Source organism: Cryptomeria japonica, chromosome 9 (genome assembly GCF_030272615.1).
Source record: "Cryptomeria japonica chromosome 9, Sugi_1.0, whole genome shotgun sequence".
Lineage (NCBI taxonomy): Eukaryota > Viridiplantae > Streptophyta > Pinopsida > Cupressales > Cupressaceae > Cryptomeria > Cryptomeria japonica.
Genome location: NC_081413.1, coordinates 629754206 through 629781816, shown reverse-complemented (window position 1 = coordinate 629781816; position 27611 = coordinate 629754206). Strand labels below are relative to the sequence as shown.

Here is a 27611-nt window from a genome sequence, read left to right as displayed (position 1 = left end):
GGTCCTTAGCTCCAGGGAAAAGCTAAAATTACCGCTTCAGCTATGATTTATCAAAAAAAAAAAATTATAAAATAAATTTTTAGAAGGATTAATTTTTCTCTGTCTACTAACAATTTTTTTTAAACCATTTGGCCATAAATTTTAATTAAGAATCAGTAGATTAATTTTTAATTTCAATTCTTTTATATATTTGATTTATTTAATTTTTAAAAGATGAACAGTATTTATATATATAGATTATAGTTTAATTTCAAATTTTTATTTGTGTTTGCTCTTCTATAGTTATGCTTATTATTAAATATTAGTATTTGGACATTTAAATGGCTATCAAATTTCAATCAAAAGGTAAGAATTTTTGTTATCGTTGTCACACCATTATGCTCCATCCCTTGCTGCCATTGTAGAATGCCTCTCAGCATTAACAAGATCATGCTGTTGGTACTTTACATGCTTGCATTCTAACCCCTGCACTATAAAAAATCCTTGTATTTTGGCATTAAATAAATGCATGTTTAAAAACAATAGGAAAATGAGGAATCAGAGTAGGCCCTGAATAAAAGAAGTTTGCTTCTTGGCCCTAATTCTGAGCCCACATACAGGAATTGAAGAAAATAATTATTAAAAATGGTTAAATTGCAGCAAGCTCATCTAAATAGCATTGAATGGTAAGAAGTCATTTACTGCACAGATATGAGGGTGAATGAAATCGGAGAAACTCCCTCTTTCAACCACAGATTGGGTTGGCCATAGCTATGGAGGTTTTGGAAGGGCCACCATGGAATGTGTTAGAGATTTCTTTGTGAACTACATGGATAAACAACTTATGAACCACACATGAGGCTTTGTGTTGCTAGATTGTGAAAAACAGCCTCTTTACTATAGGTGGTGTTGAAGTGAATGGTTTAAGGAGGCTCCTGAAAGATTTAGTGCATGATCGAGGGCAATGAATGGGAAAGAGATGTGTCAATTTGGCATAACCCAAAGCTTCAATGGAGAAAACATGCTATCCAATGTTACAGGATAATAAGTCCTTCATAATGACCACATATAGGATAATCGAGTTATTGTCGACATATAATCATTGATGTGATTAGGGCTCTAATGTAAGTCAAAAGGAAATTCCCAAAATTGCATTCAAATGGATACAAATTCAGATACCAATAAGACAACTTTCAAGATCTCTAACACAGATACAGATGGCTATAGCAACTTATAAAAAAACACATATTCAATTATTTATGTATGTAAAGGCATAGGTCCAGGAATTACACGGAGAATGTTCTTGCCCCCAACCCCATCGCCAAGACATGGCTATGACAAGGGGTGTCCCCTTGTGGAAATCAAGGATGTGCACTGAGAATTCCAGCTAATGAGCATGGGAATTCTGAGGATGGCTGAGGAAATCTGTAGCGTCCCTTGACCATCCCAAAGATCACTTAGCACCAATCTTTTTTCCAATTTAACAAAAAATACTATTTTAGCTTTGTTTTGGGTGAATCCCATACTTTTGGGCTTTATTTTGTATATCTGTAATACTAATTTACATTTTATAAGTGTATGCTGTAACTTGAATATTACATTCCATGGGCCCCATGGATAGGGGCCCATTATTGTTCCCTGTCATTCCTATTACAGAAAAAACATGGAACATAGCATAGAACATCACCCTAAAATCATTTATTTATATGCATATTTTTTTCTTTATACTACTGATTATGTTTATTATATTTATGTATTTGGTGAATTATACATACATACATACATACATACACACACACACATGCGTACCTGTGCTCACGCAGAGTTGGAAAACTCGGACTCGCCGCAGACTCAGTAGCCCAAAAATTGGACTCAAACTCGAAGTCGGAAAAAACTTGGGAAAGGACTCCGCAAGAAAGAAAACCATAGTTTTACAAAAAAACAGGACGAAATTAATGCATTTAGAGAACATAAGAGCCATAATTAAAACATTACACGTCATAGGATCTCCAAACACTCAATATTTGAAATTTCATCATTCATACTCATAGTTTCAAACTTTAAAATGTATAACAGATCTGTTTTGAGTAATAACAAATGTCAAAAGAGAGGACAAGTGAAAAAAAAAAATGTTTTAACCTTGACTGGGTGTTCTCAGCAGGTGGCGAGAGTCCTTCATCAGGACTCGGGAGTCCCGGCACCAAACTCGCACGAGTCCTTAGCACAGACTCAGGAGTCTTCGGCCCGGACTCGGCTCGCAAGTCTGTGGCAAGTCAGCTCGGCCTGCCTACAGACTCACAAGTCTTGGCGAATCCGAGGCAAGTCCACTGAGTAATTAAACCATGTGTGTGTGTGGTGGGGGGGGGGAGGAGGGAGGGAGGGGGTATATGTATATATACCTTTACTGTTATACATACATACATATTCATTATGCAAATACACGTATCTGATCAGGAGAGGGGAAGTACCTAGCAAGTGGCAAACATGAAAATTGCAAAAGGATTGATAGTGAGTAAACTTTAGCTGAATATTCAATTGATGTAAAGATCACCACGAGCTGAAACTAGAGAAAGAAGTTTGTTTTTGTGTTATGACCATCAGGGGCATCATTCCCAGAATCTTGAGGAATATTTTGCTGTCCCAGAAACTCAGAGAAATATAGACTTAAACATACAAGAGATGTGGATGGCAAAGCATATGCAAATACTTCAAACTTAATGAAACGAGCAAATCAAAAATACAACTGAATTCTGCACATTATACACAAATACGTATACAATGCATAAACAGATGAGAAAACCAAAATACTACTCCCAGGATGTCATAGATCAGATCTCTTGTTATTGTTGTCCCTTCTGTTCAACAAATTGAGAGTTTATCAAGTAGTTGCTTCTGGATTTGATTGTGTCACTTTTTTCCAAACGTCTCGGATCACATTCCGTGATCATCATCAGGATGTAAGAGAGTGCCAGGAGATGTAAAAATATAACTTACAGACTTGACTCAAGGTAATATAAGAAGGGGAAGAGAGATAGGGAGAAGCATGTGGAACGAAGAAAAGAGACCAAAACATGACAAAAGGTTCCAAAAAGGACCAAAAAAGAAAATCCAGGAGGGAAATGAATGCATAAATAAACAATAAAAATGAATGGTATAAAATAAATAGTAAAATCAGAGAGGAAATCGCTAAAAATATAGAAATTGAGAGTTTATAGTGTTGAACAACATTTAATCATCATGATTGACTGTCCCACTCTCAACAGGAGGCAAAATCAAATAAAAATAAAATCCTACCTATCTCCACACAAGATGTCATGTAGAAGTATGCATATAAACTAAGATCAGCGAGTTCACAGAATATATAACATAGGGAACTATCTATGCATGCTGTAATCCAGAATATCAGCTAGAAAAAACAGAACAATAAGTTGACTTCTAAAATTACCTCTGTACGTCCAGGCATTATTGGCTTGCCTGCAAGGAGCTCAGCAAGTATGCAACCTGCACTCCAGAGATCAACACCTACACCATAATCTGTAGCCCCTAACAAAAGTTCTGGAGGACGATACCAAAGTGTAACAACTCGGCTAGTCATAGGCTGCTTGTGATCAGGATTGAAAAATGCTGCAAGTCCAAAATCAGCAATTTTTAAGACACCTCCATTATCAAGAAGCAAATTTGAGCCTTTAATATCCCGATGCAAGACGCCTCGGTTGTGACAATGTTCAAGTCCTGAAAGCAGCTGATTTACATAGCATTTCACCTGCAAATGATTTATACATCAAAATTGTCATTTCTATCAAGGTTACAGATATGGAAGTTACCAAACTGAAACAAGGATATATCCATGGCAGCAACTTGAAAGAAACAATGCAGCATTATATCCTCATTGAAGCCTCCAGGGCAGTAATTAGTGAAATGAAGACATGAGCCATTTATTAATGGCCAAGACACATTACTGTTTACCATCTTAGAAAATTACTAGCCCAAGTCAAAATGAATATCTAATTATGATGTTCCCAACTGATAGATGGAAAGTGGTAGTATACAAATTTGAAGAAATCACTAAAAATTTATTTAAGTTCTAGAGGCATTTTTCTGTAATGAAACATAAACTTTTTGATGAGATATTCATAGTAAATGACACATGTTACTTAGCATTAATTTCTCTTCAAGGACAGGATTCAACAATTTAGAATTGTTGTTTGAACAATTTCTATGCAGGAAAACAAGGTGGCATTAGAGAAACGATATAATTTGTATCTTGGGATACATGCTCCTCTGGTTAAGAAGCCAACACTTATTTAAGAGATATTTATAGCAGGTGATACACTTTCCTTGGCATACATTTTATTTTTCTAAGGCAGGTTTCAACAAAATTAGAATTGTTGTTCAAACAAATCCTAGCATTACCAACATTAGACAGTGTTAGAATAAATATCTACCTATATTAATAGTCAATATTGTAGTTTAATTAGTTTAGATTTTGTATGAAATGTACCGGACTTGAATTCTGAAACAAATCTCCTCTGGGTTTAGGGGGTTTGTGTTTTTAGATGCCGAAATGTTTCTGAAATTCTAGTTTGATCTTTTTGATATTCTTAAGACCTACAGTGCTGATTAGTGAGCTCAGAAATTATCTATCATGAGATTCTAGTTTGATCTTTTTGATATTGAAAACTGAATTTAAATTAGTATATTATGCTTCAAAATTTGAAATTTGTAATGGTTTTGTTTAGCATATGTATCAGTATATGACATTCTAAACTTAATTCTATTTTTTACCTATATATATATATATACACATTACACATGGTCGCGTCCCAAGTTTTTTTTCAGGCATCTTGTTGTGACGTTTTCACACATAGCCCCATTTCAAATGGGAACCCCCTACTTTTTAGGTCCTCTTGGTCTTTTGGTTTTGGTTCTTGTTGCAGCAGTCTCGTCAGTCCTCTCAGCTTGCAAGTGTTTGGGGGTCAATTTAATCAAGTCTGCAGCTCGTTTGAGCAAATTTGGCTAAGTTTAGAGCTTGTTTTGTTTGTTTTAGGGTTTTGCCCTTCAGACTTGGATTTGAGGCCTTTCCTTTAGGGTTTTGGAAAAACTGACCATTGTATTGAAATCAAGACCCTTCAAGGAACCCGCCAATGAAATTTGAGCGAATTCTAAGCAACTTTCTATTTATAGAAAGTTCCTATTTTTTAGGGGTTTCACTACCTCTCGAATTGTCTTCATTTCATCAAAAATCAAACTTACTATTTTTAGCAGTTTCTATTTTTAGTAAGTTTCTAATTTTACTAAGTGTTATCTTGTCTTGTTTTGCCCTAATCTTAACATTCTGAAGTACTTACTATTTATAGTTGTAGACACCTAAAATTAATATTTAATTAATTTAAGCCTATCAACATAATTAATTGACTTAATTGTGTTATCCTCATTCCTCTCAGAATCAATTAAATCTAATTTGATTAATCCTATCACTATTGTCCAATAATTAATTTATCAAATTAATTAATTATTCCCCTATTCTTCTAAAGTCCCCTCCAATAATCATTTCCTTTGAACCCACTTCGTTAATTAATTTTAATTAATTAACCTAGTCATGTGATTCCTACAAATCACTTTTCCTAATCTCATTAGCCTAATTAATCCTTCTAGAATCTCTCATAATCATGTTTATCATTATCTCTCAATTTTTAATTCCCACTCATGTCACATCAACATTGAGTCTCTCAAAGAAATTCAAATTTCTTCGAATCCCTCAATGCATCCTTATTTTGGAATTTTTAATTCCTCATATTTGAAATTCAAATTTCTCCCCCCTTTTCCCAAGGAATTTTATATTCCTGTTTATTTTCCCAAGGCACCCTTGATCCATGTCTTCTATCTAAAATCAATCTCAACCCTTCATGATCAAATCAAATCTTGGCCCTCCATTGGCCTTCTCCAATCCATAAATTGGAGCATATTCTCCTCACAAATCATCCACTTCTCATGCTGCTCTTTTCTCCTCTCTCTCTTCATAATCCTCTACCAAATCCATCCATCTTTAATCCATCACTCAAATCCAATCCTATCAAATCCACTTACCTTGTTGAGCATTTGGAGAGCATTCCACATCCATCAAGAAGGAGCCCATCCAATCAAGTTGAAGAGAGGCGCTATTCAACTTCACCGAAGGCTCAATCCGAGGGAGAAGGTAAAGGTTTGCAAGGTATAAGTATTATCTTCATGTTTTTATGTGGTTTTATTCATGTTTCATGTTTTAATAAATTTTAGTGTTTTGTTTGTGCACTAACCACCTGAATCCACCTTGCTGGTTTTTCCCCTCTTCAATAGTAAGTCTATTTTTGGCAGGCTCTTCACAAGCAGGAGTGTTGGCACTGAAGACGAAACATTCCTGAACAATTCTAAATCCAGAAAGTTTGAAAAAGCAAGCTAACTGATAGAAAAATGGCTAACTTCCATTCCCAAGTGGAAAGCATTGAAAATCCTCTAAGTCTGGTAGAGAAAATTACTTTGATCCAAAATGGCATCCTAATCTGGAAACGATTGAAAAATGATTGAATCAGGCAAGAAATCAAGAAATCCTTTACCTTGGCAAGAAAGGCATCCAAGTCAAGGAATGAACGTTGAATTGAGGTCAAGAAGGAAAGCAAGAAAATCCATCATTCCTTGAACATGTGGAAATAGCGCTCATGTTGGGATGACCATGCCTAATTAGTGCCCAAGTTGGTAAATGGGGGTGTGGAGGAATTCACACCCAAAATTCCACCATCATGCCTAAATAGCGCCCAAGTAAGACATGGAGCGCTAAAACCAAGGTGGCAAAGAAAAAATCAATGAAAGAAGAATTCCTCCCCTACATGGAATTTCCACCCAAGAGCCAAGTAGAGCACTAAACTAAGGGTTTGGAGGAATTTTCCTCCACACCATAAATTCCTCCATCAAGTGAAAATTCCTCCCAATCAGGTCCTTGGGCACCAAATGAAGGGTGTCATGGAAAAATCAAGCAAAGTCAAAATTCCTTCATGGAGGTGAATCAACGCCCAAGGTCAAGTATGAGCACTAGACAGAGGGGGTGATGAAATTTTGTCTAAGGCATAGAAATCCTCCATAGGGTCAAGATAGCGCTCAAGCATGTTGTGTAGCACCAAAGTGAGGAAGGGAAGGAATTTTCCTTCTAGATGAACTTTCTTCCACAGGGTCTATTACAATATCTAATTCTATGTTAGTCACCTATTTTTAGTTCCTTGGTTAATGGTCATTTACTTTTTTTATGTAATTAGCTTTTAAGCTTAATTTAGCTTTCACGCTTAATTTAGTGTTTAACTCTTTAGCTTTTTACTTTAACGTTATGTTCTAAATATAGAACATCGTCTTGTAAACTCTATATATACGTGTATATCGTTCAATGTAATTATCCGATTATTGAATCATTCATTCAATTTATTTTTCATGGTATCAAAGCATGGAAATTAAAAATTTCGAAAGTTTTTGTTATTAAAATTTTTCGAAGTTTTTATTGAAGAGATTTTTGTTTAAACTGTTTTTTTGTTTAAAAAAAGATCTTTTTCTCTTCCTAGGCGCATTTTTTTTGCAGGTTGAAATTTTCCTAGGGTTTCTGCGATTTTCGACTAGGGTTTTGACCCTTCAATAAAAGTCAAAATTTTATTCTGGTTGCAAATAATAGGTAGAATTTTCGAGACCTCAATTGGGTCGTCGTCAGATTTTTCTAAACGCATCGTTTTCCATGCCTCAATTTTTGAGTCGTCGGATTTGCATTCTCTTTTCAGATTCTTGGTGGGTTTTTCAAGAGCTTTTTGGGTTGGTCTCAGATTTTTTGGGTGCCTCGTTTTCCGTGCCTTGAATTTTGTGCCAACAAATTTGCCTTGGATTTTAAAAACAGTTTGCAATTTCTACTAATTTTGTGGACGTCGGGAATTTTGCTATCTTCTGGGAACCATTGATGCTGTTTTAAGTTTGCAGAAAATTTTATTTATGGGTTTCTTCCAAACCTGGAAATTTGTGTCTTGGAATTTGTGTCAGAATTCTCCTATAGGGTTTCAGTTTTTTCAGCAGCTGCTTCTATTCTGATTTTGTTTAAATCAAATTCTTCTGTCTCTTGCTTTCACTCAGTTGACCTCGATCAACCTTGATTTCCGTGATGGCATCATTAACCAACATCATGTTGGAACACAATCAGAAGTTCAACGGCCGCAACTACAACACCTGGAAACAGCATATGCTTACCATCTTTGAGTATCGTTGCCTTGCTCAGCTTGGTTTGGGCAAGGAATCTCGTCCTACAAAAGCAGGTGATGATCAAGACAAACATGGTGAAGAATCGAGAGGTTGTCATGCTTATCAAACTCTCTGTCACAGATGATCAACTCCCACAGGTGCCTTCAGGTAAAACAACAAAAGAGATCTGGGATCTTTTGAAAGATCTTCATGAAACGTCCAACAAGAGCCGAGCTTTCTTTCTAAAGAATATGTTGTTTTCTATCATGATGGATGAGAAGTCATCTATCCAGGCACATCTTACGAAGATCAAGGACATCCGTGATCACTTGGAAGCTATAGGCCGAACCATGGTGGAAGAGGATATGGTAGTGATCACGCTGAAAAGCCTTCCCAGATCCTACGAGCATTTCATTGATACGCTCAATATCTCCTCTACTAGTGTTGATTTGAAGTTTCCTGATCTTTGGAACAAGCTGCTACAGCAAGATCAATGGAAGCAGCAGTTTGGAAGCAGCGCTAGTTCATCCACTGAACAGGCTTTCACAGCCTCAGCTTCACATAAGTACAAAGGTAAAGCTCTGTCCTTCCAGCAATAGGACAAGGTCAAGGTCAACCTCAGCAGTCTTCCAAAAAGGAGAGCTTGCAGTGTTCCTACTGTCATATATATGGCCATTTGGTGAAAGATTGCCGAAAATTGATAGCATCCCAGCAATCCAAACAGGGAGGGTCCAAGCAGAAAGCCAATTCTGCCACGCATCCTAATCAGAAGGAATCTGTCTTCTATGCGTTCATGGCCCAAACCTCCTCTGATGATGATGTTCAATCATCAGCCTGGTACATTGACTCTGGAGCCTCTCGACATTTCACACATCGTCGGGATTGGTTTACAGAGTACATGCCTTTCACTGATTCAGTGATCTTTGGTGGAGGTGAAGAGTATACTGTTGTCGGCAAGGGCAACGTTCAAATTTCATCTGGTGGGAGGGATTTAATATTCTTGAATGTATACTTTGTACCTGGTATGAAGCTCAATCTACAGTTAGTCAGTCAGATTATGCAGCATTCACCACAGCTGGATGTCGTCTTCGGGTTGAACAAGTGCAGCATTGTTGACAAGGAGACTCGCACTACAGTTGCAGTTGGTATTGAGGATCATGGTCTATATAGACTTGTTGATTCTACTGGTTCTCAGGAGCTCGCCATGGCAGCTAGGAGTACTTCCATCAGCACTCTTTGGCATCAGCGATATGAGCATCTCAATGTCCACTATCTCTCTCAGTTGGTTCGAGAGGATCTAGTCGTAGGATTACCTGAGATTCAAACTCAAAATCATGGAGCTTGCGGAGCGTGTCAAGCTGGAAAGTAGCATAGGACTCTGTTTCCATATGGAGACGCTTGGAGAGCATCCAAGGTCTTGCAACTCATTCATGCGGACATCTGTGGTCCCATGAACACTCCATCAGTCACTGGATGCAAGTATTTTCTATTATTTGTTGATAATTTCAGCAACGCATGCAGGTTTATTTTCTTAAGCAGAAATCAGAGGTGTTCACCATGTTTCAGACATTTAAGGCCTTAGTGGAAAAACAATCTAGTTGTCAGATAGTCACTCTTGGTCCGACAATGGAGGGGAATTTTGTTCTACAGAGTTCACCAACTTTTGTGCATCACATGGCATTAAGCATCAGCTTACCACACCTTACACCCCACAGCAGAACGGTGTTGTTGAGCGCAGGAACCGTACAGTCACTGAGATGGCTCGGTCTATGTTGGAGCATAGAAATGTTCAAAAACGCTTTTGGGCGGAAGCGGTCTTCACTACAGTCTACCTTCTGAACCGGTCTCCCACAAAGATCGTTAAGAAGACGACTCCGGAGGAAGCTTGGTCTGGCAGGAAGCCCAAAATCAGTCATTTGAAAGTTTTTGGCTCTACAGCTTATGTTTGGATTCCAGATGCCAAGCACACCAAACTGGATCCAAAGAGTCATAAATTGATGTTCACCAGCTACAGTGACAACCACAAGGCATATCGGCTGATTGATATAGACATTAATCACCTCATACTCAGTCGAGATGTAGTATTTGATGAAGAAAGAGGGCCTTTTCAGCCTTCCTCTCCTGATTTGAGCACTGAGGATCACCCTCCAAAGGTTGCAAGTATGGGTGTTCGTCTTCTCTTAGCTCCACTTGATGGGAGGGATCCAGTTGACTCTAAAGTTGTGGGATCTCCCAGGCATGACATTGCACCCCCTGACTTTCCTCGGGATCTTCTAGATCCACATCCAAAGGAGCTTGCTCCAAATATTCCAGGTAATCTTCATCCTGTAGCAGATGTTGGTACTTCTACTCTCCGGCCTAAGTGGTGGGCCAAGACCATTGGTGATCTTCATGATGATGAGCTCATTGAGGGTAGATAAGTTAGAGGTAAGAGCAAGCAACACACAGTTAATTTTGCTCTTATGGCCAACATTCACAGTATTTATGAGCGTCAAACATATACATAGGCTAAAGGTGTACCTGAATGGGAAAAGGCTAAGGCAACGGAGCAACATAGTCTTCTGAAAAACAACACTTGGGTATTGTCTGATCTTCCTCCAGGAAAGAAGCCCATTGGCAGCAAATGGGTGTTTAAAGTCAAGTATAAAGCTCATGGAAGCCTTGATAAGTACAAGGCTCGATTGGTGGCAAAAGGGTTTTCACAGAAGGAGGGCATCGACTATGAGGAGAGTTTTGCTCCCACAGCCAAGATGAGTACCATTAGGCTTGTCCTCGCTCTCTCAACTTAATTTGGATGGAAAGTTCATCAAATGGACGTCAAGAGTGCCTTTCTCAATGGTGATTTGCAAGAAGAAGTCTACATGACGCAGCCTCCAGGTTTCAAGGTTGCCGGTAAGGAACACCAAGTATGTAGACTAGTCAAAGCACTCTATGGCCTCAAACAGGCTCCTCGTGCATGGTACATCAAAATTGACAAGTACTTGATTGATCAAGGCTTTCAAAGGAGTCCTTCAGATCCCAATTTGCATGTCAAACATACTAGTGATGATATTCTATTTCTAGTAGTCTATGTTGATGATCTCATCATTACTGGCAATGCAGCACATCTGATCATGCAGGTCAAACAGAATTTGTGTCAGCATTTTGATATGACAGATTTGGGACTTCTCCATTATTGTCTCGGTGTAGAGGTTTGGCAAACTGATAGCCACATATTCATTTCTCAATCAAAGTATGCCAAGAGCCTACTAGATAAGTTTCGAATGCAAGATTGTAAACTTGCATCTACACCTATGGAGATAGGGCTCAAATTATCAACCAAATCAGATTCACCTGTAGTGGATGAGTCTTCATTCAAGCAACTAGAGGGCAGCCTCATCTATCTCACCGCCACTAGACCTAACATCAGTTATGTTGTGAGCTATATTTCTCGCTTCATGTCAGCCCCAAAAGTTGAACGTTGGGTTGCAGCGAAGCGTGTGCTTAGATATGTGAAGGGCACTCCTAATTTTGGCATTTTGTATAGCAGAAGCAAAGATCCTAGGCTGGTTGGTTTCACAGACTCAGATTGGGCAGGTTGTGTTGATGACAGAAAGTCAACTTTTGGGTATGTTTTCAGCTTGGGTACAGGTGCAATCACATGGACCAGCAAGAAGCAACAGGCAATAGCTCTTTCCTCGACCGAAGCAAAGTATTGAGGAACTGTTAAGACAGCATGTGAGGCAATTTGGCTACGTAGAATGCTTGCAAACATGCAAATGTCTCAACCAAGACCTACTCCCTTGTTTTGTGATTATCAAGGGGTTCTCAAATTAGCCAAAAATCCAGTCTTCCATGAGCAAACAAAGCATGTGGAGCTTCATTGTCAGTTCATCCGCCAGCATGTTGAAGATGGATCAGTGATACTGCAGTACACTCCTACAGAAGATCAGACTGCAAATATCCCCACCAAGTCCTTGAGCCCGGCAAAGTTTCTCAAATTTAGAGGGCAGCTTGGTGTGATAGATAGCATGACCATTAAGGGAGGGTATTAGAATATCTAATTCTATGTTAGTCACCTACTTTTAGTTCCTTGGTTAATGGTCATTTACTTTTTTTATGTAATTAGCTCTCTCTCTCTCTCTCTCTCTCTCTCTCTCTCTCTCTCTCTCTCTCTCTCTCTCTATATGTGTGTGTGTGTGTGTGTGTATATTAGCTTTTAACTTCTATATATATACTTTTTCACACTTAATTTAGCGTTTAGCTCTTTAGTTTTTTACTTTAACATTATGTTCTAATTATAGAACATCGTCTTGTAACCTCTATATATACGTGTGTATATCGTTCAATGTAATTATCCGATTATTGAATCATTCATTCAATTTATTTTTCAGGGTCATTCCAGTGCCCAAGTTTGAAGATCAAATTCCAAGGCATGGAAATTTGCAAACAAGGATAAGAATTGAAAAGAAAATCCCCTCGGGACAATTTTCAAAAAATCCTTTTTCAGGCATGAAAATTCGTCCAAATTTCAAGGCGATGGCAAAATTGGCCAAAGGGGAGAATTTTCGCCCTCTTGGACCTTGGAACTCAAATTGAAAAAAATTCGTAAAAAATAGGAAAAGTGAAAAATTGACTAAGTTGGAAATTTCTTCCTTCAAGACAATTCCAGGAAATGAAATTTGGCTAAGGATTGAAGAAATTCCTTCATTACTGGAATATTTGACCAAGTAGCGGCAAAGTCAATGCATGGCGAGATAATGGAGCATCTTTTGCATGTAACCATTACATTTGGGAGATGATGGGGCATTTATGGCATGATGGGCAATTTTGCATGGAGGGATATTTATTGCATTTATGACATATTGGGCAGATTTGATGGAAAGTGAACATTTAATGCACAAGTGGACAGCATTTTGGGCATGCAGGAATTAATTGTTAGTGGGTATAATGGGCATTCAATGAATATTCCCACCTTGTTGCATCATGTGTGGGAATCTTTAAGGAGAAACCCTAATTAGGGGGTTGCATGTAATCAAGGCATGAAGCCTATATAAAGGGGTGACCCACCTCATTTGTAAAGAGGAGGAGTTTGTATGAAATTGTTGCGATAAGTTTGAGATAATAACAATGAAACATTGTTCTCTGATGGTGTCCATTTAAGTTATTTTTCAAAACTTGCATGGTTTCACCTTCCTCGCTTAGAGTAGAAGTAGAATAGTGATTTGATTTCAGTGGAGAATGTAATGGTGTTTGATGAGTTTCCATGGCTCATACTTTTTGCATCTTGTTGGATTATAAGTTGCAATGTAAAGTTAGCCTAAGCCACTAAATTTGTGCCAAGTTCAATTGTGGATAGTCATTTGGATTGCGTCGTTTTGGGTACTCAAATGCACTTTCTCAATTTGAAAATCCTTCAACATCCTTGGAAGATTGCACCAGTTCTTGTGGAGTTGTAGTTAATCTTGGCTAAGCAAAATTTGGTTTATTTGAAATTTGTCCACTAAAGCATTATCTATTGATATCACTGCCCTTGGGAGTAGATTTAGATTCTTCTAACCCTTTCCCCTTTAATTTCAGTCCATTCTAGTTCAGTTCATTTGTAGCAAAAGCATCGCAGAATCACCATATCTGATGATGAAGTTCCAGCCACAGCAAAGAAGTAAAAGAACGATTCAAACATAAGTCCCCTTGGATAACCAGCATATCACATCAAGCCAACTGAGTCACGTCCATTGCATAATCAAAACCTTGGAGTCAATTGTTTGAACTTATTGCAATCGTAGCATACAATTGAACTTTGATCGAGAGAGAGTAAATTGACCATTGGACAACTTTATTCTGTGTTAGACGTTGTCATAAAAAGACATCAACACATCCCCGTCCCAAGGACAAGGGACATCCCCATAAATTCTGCATATTGATAGTGAATTTTGACAATGAATTCTATAAGCAATTTGACTTTGACTCTCAATTTAACTCAAATTTGGCATAAGAACTCTACTAGTTCTTATATGTTAAGGTTCTATAATGTATATGTGCATGCTTTATCCATGTTTTCATATGAATGTTTTAATTTTCCCTATTTTTCTATAGCCGTCCCCTTTGCTATCCCCAAAATTGGCAAAAAAAAATCACCATCCTGGAAACGCGTACCCCCTATCCCATGTCTTGGAAACTCGAGATTACACACACACACACACACAGATATATATATATATATATATATAATCTGTGTGTGTGTGTGTGTGTGCATATGCATATGTATGTGTGTATATGTGTATGTATATACATATGCATATGCATACATATATACATACATATATATATTGTATGAATGTACCAAAAACATACCCAACCCCCCCAAAAAATTGCCATACCGGTGTTTCATACCCACATACCCATTCCCATTCTCGTACCCAATTAGGCAACTTAGCTTTCAAGTAGAAAGCATGAATTTGATTACTTCACCATAGTTTAACATTCATAACATAATTCAAGAAGATAAATTCAATAGCTATCATTTAGACATCCCACCAAGATGAAATATTTTAATATGCATTTGTTAAAGCAAAACATCTAAACCCTTACCATGAAGTAGTGAATCCATGTAGGATATGGAAGGTTTCATACATATGTATATGTATATGTATATGCTTAGTCTCCACGTTCGCCAAATTTTCGGCTACATGTTCAAAATTCGGCGAACTCATAAAATCGGCATGAAATTAGTAAAAATTCATCTAAAATTCGCAAGATAACAGGCTGGCTTTTTCCTTCGGCGTATGACCACTTCCAAGTTGTCGTGGGATATGACAAGAGGGCTGCGGAACGGTCACATATTGACGCGATGCTTGGCCACCGATAGGGTTTGTAGACTACTACGTTGGGAGACGAGGGATTATCCCGCCTTTCTCCAAAAGAATTTATAAACAATATAAAGACTTTATAAACCAGACTTTATAAAGTTGCACAATAATGGATAAACTAAAACAAATAAAGTTAACAGAGATAAATATAATTTTTTTGCCCAAAATAAATTACACGATATACTTTATAAAGTTGCACAATAAATATAAGGTTGTTGGGGGATATAAATATTAACTAAAATTAAATATTTTAGAATATTTAATTTAAATTTTGATAAATTTAAATTAAAATATATAAATTAAATTAAGAAAATTTAATATTGTTTATTCTCATATTTTTTAATCTATTATTTATATTTTTTTTAAAATTAAATTTATATAAAGCAAATTTAATGAAGAATTTTTTTTCGAACTTTTTCCTCTTGCCGAATTTTATTGTTGGCGAATTCGAACTCGAACTCGAACTCGAATGCAGTGACTTAGTGCAATTTATGGGTATATGTATGTGTATATGTATGTGTATATGTATGTGTATATGTATATATATGTATATACATATGTATACACATATGTATATATATGTATATACATATGTTTACACATATGTATATATATATGTGTGTATATATATATGTGTGTGTGTGTGTGTGTATTGTACGAATGTACCAAAAACATACCCAACCCCCAAAAAAATTTATGCTGTACCAGTGTTTCGTACCCACATACCCATTCCCATTCTCGTACCCAATTTGGCAACTTACTTTTAAGGAGAAAGCATGAATTTGATTACTTCACCATAGTTTAACATTCAACATGATTCAAGAAGATAAATTCAAAAGCTGTTATTTTGACATCCCACCAAGATGAAATATTTTAATATGCATTTGTTAAAGCAAAACAGCTAAACCCTTACCATGAAGTAGTTAATCCATATAGGATATGGAAGGTTTCACACAGGTCCTTGGAATAGGTACAGAACTACAGACGATAAATGAGTAACCAGGGACCATCAGACAGAAATATGGCAAACATGTTTGTGTTAATACATTTTCTTCCTCTATAAAAATCATAAATAAAATTTTCAGAATATTTTTTCTCCTTCGTACCTAATAGAGGTTGACTGCTTTAAGAGGTGCCCCATAGACCATATTCTGGCTAAATGGAGTTTTTGAATAAAGATATCGATTCTTTACAAGTTGGTACGAAAGCAAAGATGCTTATAGCTCTTTTCACCTTGGCAGGTAGATGATATCTTGATTCTGGTGCTCCCATAAAACTCCTCTTTTCACCTTAGCAGGGAAAAAATCTCTGAATTCCAATGCCGCCATAAAACTCCTCCTTTTATGGAAAGATGTAAGATGCATGGTTGAGAAAAACAAATGCAGTCATGACAAATGAATCTATCCAGCACCTAGTGTCACTTGTAACATGCCACCTAATCAGAGATAATGAAAAGGCATTATGCTAGCATAAGTGGATGGAAGACCAGATAGCACTTGAAAATGAAATAGTCGTCCTTGGTCATAAGGTAGCATTCTAGTACTGTCCTCTTTTTTCGTGGTAACACACTCTAAATCGTTTAATTTATAAAAACCAATTTTAAGACACTCAGCAACTTTCTTGTATCCAAAATAAGGGCAATGTACATATTTTTTAAGGTGAAAATGTGAAAAGGATCATCATTAACAACATAGGAATACTTGAGAAGGCACTGAACAAACGTCTCAAGTTGAGACTAGAGACATTGTTGAGAAGTTTGAGCAAGCTTAGTTTAGTTCATGACTATCTTGTCTCCCAAGTTGCTTGTAGCATTGAGGCATTAATGCAGTCTTCAGTTTTAAAAAAGATATGAACACCTGATACACATAAAGGTGAAACAACTCAGAGAAATGCTTTGGCAATTACTGGACAATGATACAATCTACACAAGGTCCTCCTTTTGTCTTGAAAGCATTAGTGAAGCCAGCGGCTCGACTCATTCTATTGGACTCCAAATGCAAAAATGTCACACTAAAATATCCATAACAATTAGACCATCACTTAAGAATTCAATATACTCTTAGTTCAAATAAACATGTGGCAGTAATTGTTATTCAATGCCAGAACCAAAAATTTGATGCTATTTGAACTGTCATTAGTTGGGAGAAATAGCTACAAGACTTTGCTCACGACGAAACACAGCTCTGAATTAAAACATAGGAAAGCACAAATTTCTAAGGTCTTGTATATTTGTCATATTTCTTCTCATTGTGAAACCCCAATCCATCATCGAATGGTCCTCTGTCAATAAGTGTATCAATAAATCTAACATCTTTCAACTGACATTCTTGAGATGTATTAGAGTGATCCCTTCTCAGCATCCAACACAACCAGTAACTCCCAAGGTTTCCTAGTTTCGATTGGGAATAGATAATAATTGCAGTCCCAGTAGAAAATGCAACAAATGATAGGTCTTTAAAAGGTCATCATTGAATATTTCTCATCATAAACCTTATGATAAATCAACCAACTAAAATTTTGATGACTCAATGAACATGGACTGCAAACAGCAATTTATGAATTCTGCTATAACAATTGATTTACCCTAAAGCATATTGAGTACTTAATCACTTTTGAAAAAATATTGCTATCAACTGAAAAGTTGAGCATCGTATTTAACCTATTCTTCTGTATAAATAATGACCTCTAATAAATCATCATCATTTGAATGTCATTCTTTAATATAAATATGGTTTCCAATTGGCAATTCATCAAGTCTACCATAAAAAATTGATTGAACCTAAAGCATATTAAGTCAACAATTACTCTTAGAAAAAATAGTGCCAGCCCCTATAAATTGAAGTTTATAATTCAACCTTCTCTTCTGTTTTGAATCATGATCTCTAATAGATCCTCATCATTTAAATATTGGACATTTACATAAATTGAACTATCTGTCTGTTAAGAAGTGACTACAAGATAACTGTCATCCTTCATTACTGAAAGTGTAAATGGTCAGCCCATCTGATTTACAGCTATCACCTACTTTTCCATCTAAATTCTAACACACTATTTTTAAGTCCAATGCAAATTTGCTTGCCCATTATACTGGAGATTTAAGAAATATAGGACAGATTCAAGGTAGCTCGTCCTGTACTGAGAAGTACATTTTAGTATGATAACTGCAAAAGCATACTTAACTCCTCAACAATGCCAATGTGCTGATCTTTAGTTCTATTCAGAATTGTGGAACAAAAATACAGGCTTGTAGACTGCATGGTAGTAAACCACAGTCCCAATAATCAATCAAGAAAATATTCAACTTCTTCCACATGAAGAAACCTAAGACCAATAGTTCAAGATAACTGAGATGATATCAAGTGAGAAAATAGAATTGGACATTTATTTAGCAATCTTATCTCGAATAGCTGACTAGACTTCACCCTCTTGAGACAAGGATGAAGCAGCCACCTTCCTTTCTCTGTCCTTGTTATTAAAAACTTGGTTACTCAACTATTTGGTGTTTACTAGACTAGAACATAACTGCATCTAGGAATGGGATTGAGGACTAAAAAAACCATTTCCCCTATGAGCAGGAAGACTTACAAAACTAGCATAGTGATGAGAGAAGATGGAAAGCAAGAACAATTACTGCACATTGCAACCACAGTTGCACCTTGATTTCAGCACAACTTAGCATTATTATGCCAAAGTTTTTGAGAGACATTTGTTCTATATCTTGGCACAAACCATGGTTGAATATTCTGAAAAATTAAAGATAAGGCAAATAATTCAGAAAATACGCCCATTGAAAATAAATTCCCAAGAATATGACTATAAAATAACGCAAAAGAGTTTGTTGCCAAGATAATAACTGTACACTGTAGTCTTAAAAGATTTCAAACTCTTAAACACACTAATAATCAATCCAGAAAATTTGCATGAAATATACACTATTTCATACACGGGTAAAGAGGTGGAGCTAACCTGGTTTGTCCAAAATCCTAAGCTGTAAAATTTCCAAGGCATGTCAGAAAAATGTCAATTGCCATGTGTGGCTATACATAGTCATAGACTTTAGTTTGCAAATAAAGATTTAGTTTATGTCCTTTCCTTAAAAACTTTAAAATAGCCATGGGCTTGGTGATGAATAAACAAGACTACTACTCTCTACTTTGTCAGAACCCATCAGACTATTAGACTAAAGGAAAAATTAAAAAAATCTCTTCTACTTGTAATGTAAAACTTATATTTGAATTTCTACCATTCCAGTCTCCAACACATTTGAGAGATATCTGACAATCTTGAAAAGAAACATTCTCTTTATACAGCCTCTTCAATGGAAAACAGGACAAAGGCATATCACATAGTTCACAAGTACAAGAACCAGAGAGAAAGGGAGACCACTCACTGACCTGTGGCTCGGTAAAGTTGATTCCAGGAGAAGCTGCAAGACCTGCAAGATCATGCTCCATGTACTCAAATACAAGATACAAACTACAAGACATTCTTGAAGTTACCAACCCCTCCAGCTTCACTACATTAGGATGATCAAGGCGTCGTAATACCAAAATCTCCCTAGCCATAAACTTTACACTCTCAGGTTCCAAATTGTCAAAGCGAACCTTCTTTAGGGCAACAATTTTTCCAGAAACAATATCTCGAGCTTTATAAACATTACTATATGTTCCTTGTCCAATCTGCAAGTAAAAGTAATTGTTAGATACTTGAAAACTGATATATAAATTGCAAGCCATATTTGATAGCAACCTCTATCAAAAATGATATAAAACGGTTAAAACCTGATAAGATCAGAAGAATAAGCTTTACTAACTATGTTAGCTCGCAATTATAATAAGAAGTATACATCTCCATAGCCATAAAATGTCTCCATGCATCTGATTGTTAACAAACCAGCAATAAATGTACACTCTCTAAATGTATAACAATTAATAAAAAAGAAAATCAAACAGTGTTGAGCCAAATATAACCATAAACTAGTCTTCCAGCATGAAAGGGGTTTCAATTGTCTTTCAGCGTGATAAGATTTCAGATTATGGTGATACCATCCAGATATCATGACAAGCCCTAGCTCTGTGTCCATGACAATCTTTAGCAATGACACTTGGGAGTCTCAGTTATCTTACTTATCTACACCTGAGATAAGGAATCTGCAACAGCCATCTTCAGCTCCATTCCTGCCTACGGAGTGCCTTACACAGTCTCTTCTATGTGTAGCATACCTTCGTTGTATGGAAGTATCATACACAGCTTCTCTTACAGCCATCTACTTAAATCATCTCTTCATCCTCTCTTTGTATGGCATGGGACTTTGGACCATATGAGAAGACGATGTCTGTACATCCTATAAAGAATAGTTTGTGTTTGAGTTATGACTAAAGAACATCATTTGAAGGCCCTTGACAAAAGGTTTTGATTTGGGGTTCACACTGTATCCATTCAGCCTTGGTTTCTAGTAAAACCCATGTCCTTATTTAAACCCCTCTTTGAATGAAGCTTCATGATCTATCCTTCCTGTCTTGTAGGAAGACTGGTTAAAAACTGGGAATGCCTAGAAAACTGTGGTCCCATAGCTGAAAAAACAAGGTACAAGATTTAGAACCATTCTTAAGACTCTGTACTCTGAATGTAGGTGTTTAAGCAAGGTTGGTTTCACTCCTAAGCTTGATCATGATGTCAAACCCCAGGGGTACAAAATTTCTACAGCATGTTAGATGGATTGGCAAGGGTCAGTTGACTCTCAATCTTGGTCATAAGGTTGAAACCCCAGGAGTATTAAATTTGAACAATATATAAGATAACTGGAAAAACATCCCCAAACTGGCATCTGGCTTGGCCGTGACCTAAAAAACAACCTTTACCCTTACCCTTACCCATTTGTGTGTGGCTACATGTGAAACTGGATATGAAAAAAATTGCCATCCTGGAGCAAGTCATTTTAAAATTGTTAAAAGGAAACATGACAGAATGGAAATAAGATTTTAATATTACACTTACTAGTAACTGCTACATTGTAACTTTATATCATCAAGCGCAAAAATAAATCTTATCGATAGAGCAAGCAAATTCCTTGAGCAAAAGAATTATTTAAGTGATTAATCTCTCCAGAACTTGAAAATATTTGAACACGCTGCAAGAAAAAAGAAAAAATACGGCTAACCCCTTGGGAATAAACTGGTGGGGACCCAAAAACTAGAAAAGCAGTCAATCTCCCTAAACATTATGTGAATTATTGAATACCTGAAATTTCGAAAAATGCTTAACTTCTAAAATCTCTTAGGAAAAGAGAGGAGCAGATATGGATGCCAATGATGCAAAAGTGATGAACTTGAGTAGACTCTTTCATTTCCTGACACAGATGAAACAATCCTACTTTGCCAGAATTATTTATTTTCAAATGCTTTACTGGGAATGACATTACATGTACACCACAGATGACAACAACACTTCTGATGTCAAAAAAGAGTAAAATGCTTGGATCATGGAAAAGGTATAGTCAACTAAATATTCTTTGTAAACTGTAGTTCTGCATTTTATTTTCCTTTGCTCGTGGCTTAGTGCATAGATCATTCCCTTGTTCATATGTTAGCTCTTGGCATTCACTCATCACACAGAATTCCGTTCTCCATATTGAGTTAATTTTGCCCAATTCTACAATTGTGAATAAATAGTGAGAGAATAGTGACTGTGCAGAAGATTTCCACTGGAGAGTAGCACTGATTCTCCAGACTGGACCCTATAGGACCCCTGTGCTCTAAAATGACAATTTGAACACATTAAAATATCAAAATATTCTAAATGATATAATTCATAATCATTAATAAAAACTTAATATAACAACTGCCTATGTCATGATCCAATACATTTGCACCACCACTAAATGAGATTAATCTATATGCCGGTGATTTTCATGGCATGCAGGGTTATGAGGAGCTAGAAATAAGACAATCAAATATATTGTGAAGAAAAAAAAATCTGAGCAGAGCCAGATACAAAAGCTTATATCAAAGTCAATATGTTAGCCACACATCAGCAGGTTGACTGAACCTTATCCAAATCCTGAGATATGGTATAAAGCAATATTTCAATGCCAAGAAGGCTAATTTCTTTTGAGTTCAGGGATGGAGTCATCGTGAAAATTAACCAGCCTTTACAATGACCTAACATCAACAGTCCAAGTTTTCTCAGTTTAATGTTGATATAGGCCATTTGAAGGGCTGGGTAATTTAGTTCTACACTTAAAATTAGCCATGAGAGTGTATGATCCCCATCCACTTGGCACTAGATGTTTAAGGTGATGGTGACAAGGATGTAAAGATGCAAGAAACTGAAAGTTAACCATCTAATTGCATCAATCATCACAACAAGAGCTTGCACAGGGTAACCTGGACATTTGGGATGAACGCCCATTCCATTAGTACTCCAATTCAGCCATATATAAAACAAATTTAGTATTAAGGTCCAAGGGAAGTGGAGAAATAAAAAACCTAAAAATTTTGGCAAAGCGAATACAGAACAGAAAGGAGCAAGGAAGCTTTCATCAAAAATTCCTTCAAATCCACCCAACAGTTACAAAACTATAGTGGCTACATTTTTTTTCCCAAAATTTTCCAAAAACTTTTGCAAGATTTGATCTTTTACAACATGTCTTACCTAAATTTCTGTCCAACAATAATTTTTTCTTTGACAATTTTCAGACATGCTACAGATTTAACTTAACAACGTTGGAAAAGATTACCCACGTAGTTTTCGTTTTTAATTTTTTTCGTGATAATCTTCCCCGCAGTATTTTACTCTTTTTCAAAATGAAATCTGAAAATTGAAATTAGAATGCTGAATTGAAATCTGAGTTCTGTATTATCTTCATTTATGATTGAAACTTGAGTTTCAAACAGCAAAAGAAACACACGAGCAATCTGCAGAAATAAATAAAACCTTATACTAATTCCCAAAAGCAATTTCAGACGAAACATGATATTAAGAAACATACTTAAAGAAGTTAAAAGTAATGCACTCAAGTGGTAGCAGAATTGGACCTTTTATAATGGAGACTAGGTTCAAATTCAGGTAACATGATAAATTGTTGAAATTGTATAAGTACTGCTTCCAGGTAAGATAAGCTACATCCATCTAGTTGGGTGCAGACTAAGGCATACCCCAACGAAAGAGGCCGTGTGCAAGTCCCAGGTGAATTTTAACAAAAAACCATACATATTCTTCATGGACTCTATACATAAACATACTTGAAATAAGAAGAATTCAGTAAATCAAATAAAAAAAACTTTCATGGGAACGTATGACTGAAAACTCTGCCCTAGCATCCACGAGAGGGTATGGACGTTGCGCACTTGACCAAGAAAATTTATACTCACTTTATCAAGCTTCTCAAATGTATCAGCCCGGCGTGGAGTCCACCCTTTGATTGCCTCTCCCGCCACTGCTGACAGCCAGGAAGGCCACCCTGCCGCAACCTGCTCTCCAAGAATATGCTTAGGTGGATTGCTCAGTCTCGGATTTGGCTTCTCTCTCCTCCTCTCTCGAACCCCATGCGTCTCACCATCTGCACTCCCATGACTATTCCCATTGTGCTTGCTCTTCACCTTGATCACCTCCTTTACCTCTTCCACTCCATTAGAGGCCGCGTCGGCGGTGTTCTTCTCTATCTTTGTAACAGAAACATTAGTCTTTCTTCCAGACGACAAGTAAGAAGCAGAAAAACTTTCCTTGGGAGGAGGAGAACTTGCAGAATTATAATTCCCTGCCGAGGGGACGTCAGCCGGAACCGGCTGCTTCGCAAATATGCACCCCATCCCTCATCTATAGCCTTAGGACATTTATGGCATCTTAAAATTTCATTCGATGTCCCAATGCTCGCAGCTGCACAACGTAATTTCTACTAAAAATTAATAACAGAACGTCCACACCCGGAAGCAAACCTCTGAGGCTACAAATTCGAGCTCGCTGAATTTAAACACTCTTCGTCCACTCCAATTTTACCTCACACGTTACTTTGACTTTAAAGGCTCGTCAATATTTTGGTCTCGTAAACAGTTGACAAAAGCATTTCATTCCATTATTTCCAAAACCTAATCCAGGAGCATTTTTTAAGCACCAAATATTCCGATCTTCAAACCCTAAATCCTCAAACCCTAGACCACCATTAACGCCCTATGTTCTTCTTCTATCCTTAACCCTGAATTACTTCCACTCCCTGCTCCCATTCTACGGTCCAGTATTCCCTTCATCAAAAAAGAAGTAACAAAAAAAGAAACACAGACCTCGTTATATTTTGCCAAACTGCTGATGCAATACACGCCTTGAAATTTTTGTTTTTTTTTGCTTGGAAAATACTGATCTAGATTTGTTCGTCTGCAATGAAATCACAACACAGTAAGAAATTGTAGAAGCTTCCAGAAGCCACGATCTCGTCGTTCAGAGCGTGCATTTGATACTGGCAAAGGATCAACTGATGCTCCTTGATTTGGCCGGGCTCGAGCCTACGACCTCCGCTTGCCGCTTCCAACACGGCAGCGCGCTAATTTGTCTACGTTCCAATTGTGCCGTCGTTGAAAATTTTGAGCATAGAGCGAGGAATAATAATAATGATGACAACAGTACTCATAATTATTGTTTAAAACGAAACGCCTATTTAAAATGCTTTTTAAATTGCAGTGATTAACAGAGATTTGGTCAAAGGGGTCCTCTGTCCCAATCATACTGCCACGTCGACATTATTGGCCGAGATTCTCGTTAGGGATTTTAGACTGAACGTGAGGACAGGTTAGGCGTATTTGATTGGAGGGCGGTTAAATAGTGGGCTGTTTTATCGTGTCCCGTAAAAGGTGTGCGATTACTTTTGAGTCCTTTTGGCGTACAGGTGTTCCCCTCTCTCCCTCCCTCTCTCTTTTGGGAGTTTGTTTTTATTTTTTGACTAGTCGGAATTCTCATTCTAACTATAACTATATTTCTTATCCAATTGCATGGAATTCTCATTCTAAATTTAATTTTTATCGTTTACAGGGTTGGATAGACGATACAGAATATTTTGATCTCTTATTGGTAGTTTGCCCTAGGTATACCAGCCTCTTATTTTTTTATTTTTTTCCTTTTTTCAATGGAATGTATTATTATTTGATTATCACTTAAATATATGATTTGCAGGTTGATTACTTAAAATATATGATTAGTCTATTATATTCACATATGGATGTTACATTCTTGAATAAAAATTAGAAGCATTTAATTTAAGTGGCCCAGAAACATTTAATTTGAGTAACATTTAAAAGTCATAAAAACAAAAAAAAAAATATATATATATATATATATATATATATATATTTTATTTTTTTTTTATTTTCTCTCCATGCATTCAATTAACTAATTTTTAATTATTTAATCTTAATTATATCTTCAGTTCTACCTCTCAACCTTTGCTTCCTCTAATTTGTCTATCTTGAGTTTGCAATTAACTTCTAATAATCTCAATCTAGTATGCCTATCTTTAGAGTAATATAGTAAAGTAAACATATCATATTTGTTCATTATTCCACATAAAAAATTATTATTATATTATTATATTATAATTAATACTAAAAAAATTATTGTTATATTATTATATTATAATTATTATTATATTATGATATTGTAATTAATATTAAATTATTATTAAAATATGATTATATTATTATGATTTAATATATATTATTTTTATAATATTAGATTAAGATAATTACAAAGTTAACTAATTTCATGATGGAGATAGACATATAGAGATTGATTGATGAACTAAACTAGAGTAAGTGGCACTTAAGAGATGGAAATGAAGATATAACTAATATTAAATAATTTAAAAAAATAAAAAACTAAGAGCATAAGAGGAGTAAAAAAAAATTAAATTAAAAATGATAATAATATTTGTTTCCTTTTCATGCATTTCAGTGTCACAAACACTAGTTTTTATTGACAGAAGTTTTGCATCCATATGTGATTATAATATGTGATGCAATTAATTATGGGGGATTGGAACTATCCCTAGATAAAGTTCTTAAGGATAAGGATAAGAAGAAATATAAAATAAAAATATAATAATAATAATAATTATTATTATTATTATTATTATTATTTGATAATATAAAAATAATAATATATTAAAACATAATAATATAATCATATCCTGGCGATCACCTTGTGGTGTAGTGGTCAAGTGGTTGCACTGTTAATGGTGCAACAAAGTTTCAAATCTTCGCTTGGCCCAAATAGTGTTAATGTCAGTTTAGGCCCACCTTGGTGGACATGCTCGTGGTTGGTGGGTGTATTGGTGGACGTGTAGGAGGTTGGTTGACGTGGAGATTGGTGTAGGAGGAAAGAAGTGTTTGGTGGACGTGGAGGTGCTAATGCCTCGAGAGAAGACTTAGAGTGATAAGGAGAAAGTATGGAGTAACAAGGAGCAAAGAGACAAAAACAGAGGTGTTAATATATGAAGTTGGTGGACGTGGAGATTGGTGGAGGAGGAAAGAGGTGTCTAATGCCTCGAGAGAATGTTAATACCTCGAAATCAAATATATGATGTACTCGGGGATGGGGTCCCCCTCTATGACCCCACTAGTTCAAAGCTCTAGTCAAAAGCCCTTATCGAACAAAAAATAATAATATAATCATATCTTAATAATAATTTAGTAATTATTACAATATCATAATATCATAAATTTTTAAGTGGAATAATGAACAAATATTCTATCTTTCGTTGTATGTAAGATAGGTATGCCAGTTTGTAGGTCATTTAGTATCATTAGAGTTTTAAGATTGTTTTTTGGTTGTAAAAAAGCTAAAAACTTTTTTAATAAGTTATAAGATAAATAAATCGAATAAAGTGGTGAGAATTAGATCATTCTAATTTAAGTAATTAGGTTTTAAAATATCATATGTTATGAAAAATGATAAAAAGAATTAGGAGATTTAGTTTTGATAGTGATAGGGAGATGTTTTATTGTAATGTGTGTGTGTTGTAATTCAATTCTAACATTTACTATCAATTTCAAGCTTCAATAGATGATAAATTGTTTGCATTTTATTCAGGTTCAGACCTATTCTTGTGGTTTTGAACCTTTTCTTTTGGTTCTAAACTTGGTCTACAACCTTGATCTTTGGACTCTTTAGAATCTTGTTTGCCTATGATATATGAAAAATGTGGTTCTTAGAAGCATCAATAGAAAATGTTGTGTAGGAGACAAAGATGACTGACTTCCCACCTTTTACCTTAGTCAAGTCATTGGATTGACTCGACAATTTTAAATGAAGTAAAAAATACACTAATTAGAAACCCAAATAGTCTCATATGCTAATGAAATGCTCCTTAGGTAATGCAAATGTTTCATATGGATTTTGGATATAATTGATGGATGGTTAGAATGAATTAAGGCTTTCTTGTTTTACATAACATCCTAACATTACAAATCAAATAGTTCATGCCTAGGTTGGTAGGTAATAGGTAGCTAGGGGAAAGTCAACTTGGTCCCTTGTTCAAATTCAAATCTAAAATTTTAG

The 27611-nt window shown here is 36.0% G+C and overlaps 1 protein-coding gene across 1 annotated transcript in view; it reads right to left on the bottom strand.

Annotated features, from left to right (window-relative positions):
• Window positions 1-24680, bottom strand: part of LOC131063709 (probable serine/threonine-protein kinase At1g54610) — a gene marked incomplete at its 3' end in the record, with an annotated part of 53429 nt that extends 28749 nt beyond the window's left edge. The window contains 3 exon segments of the mRNA XM_059211063.1: window positions 3425-3742; window positions 19463-19747; window positions 23441-24680. Coding sequence (XP_059067046.1) covers window positions 3425-3742; window positions 19463-19747; window positions 23441-23878 — 1041 coding nt within the window.
• Between the last annotated feature and the right edge of the window lie 2931 nt (window positions 24681-27611).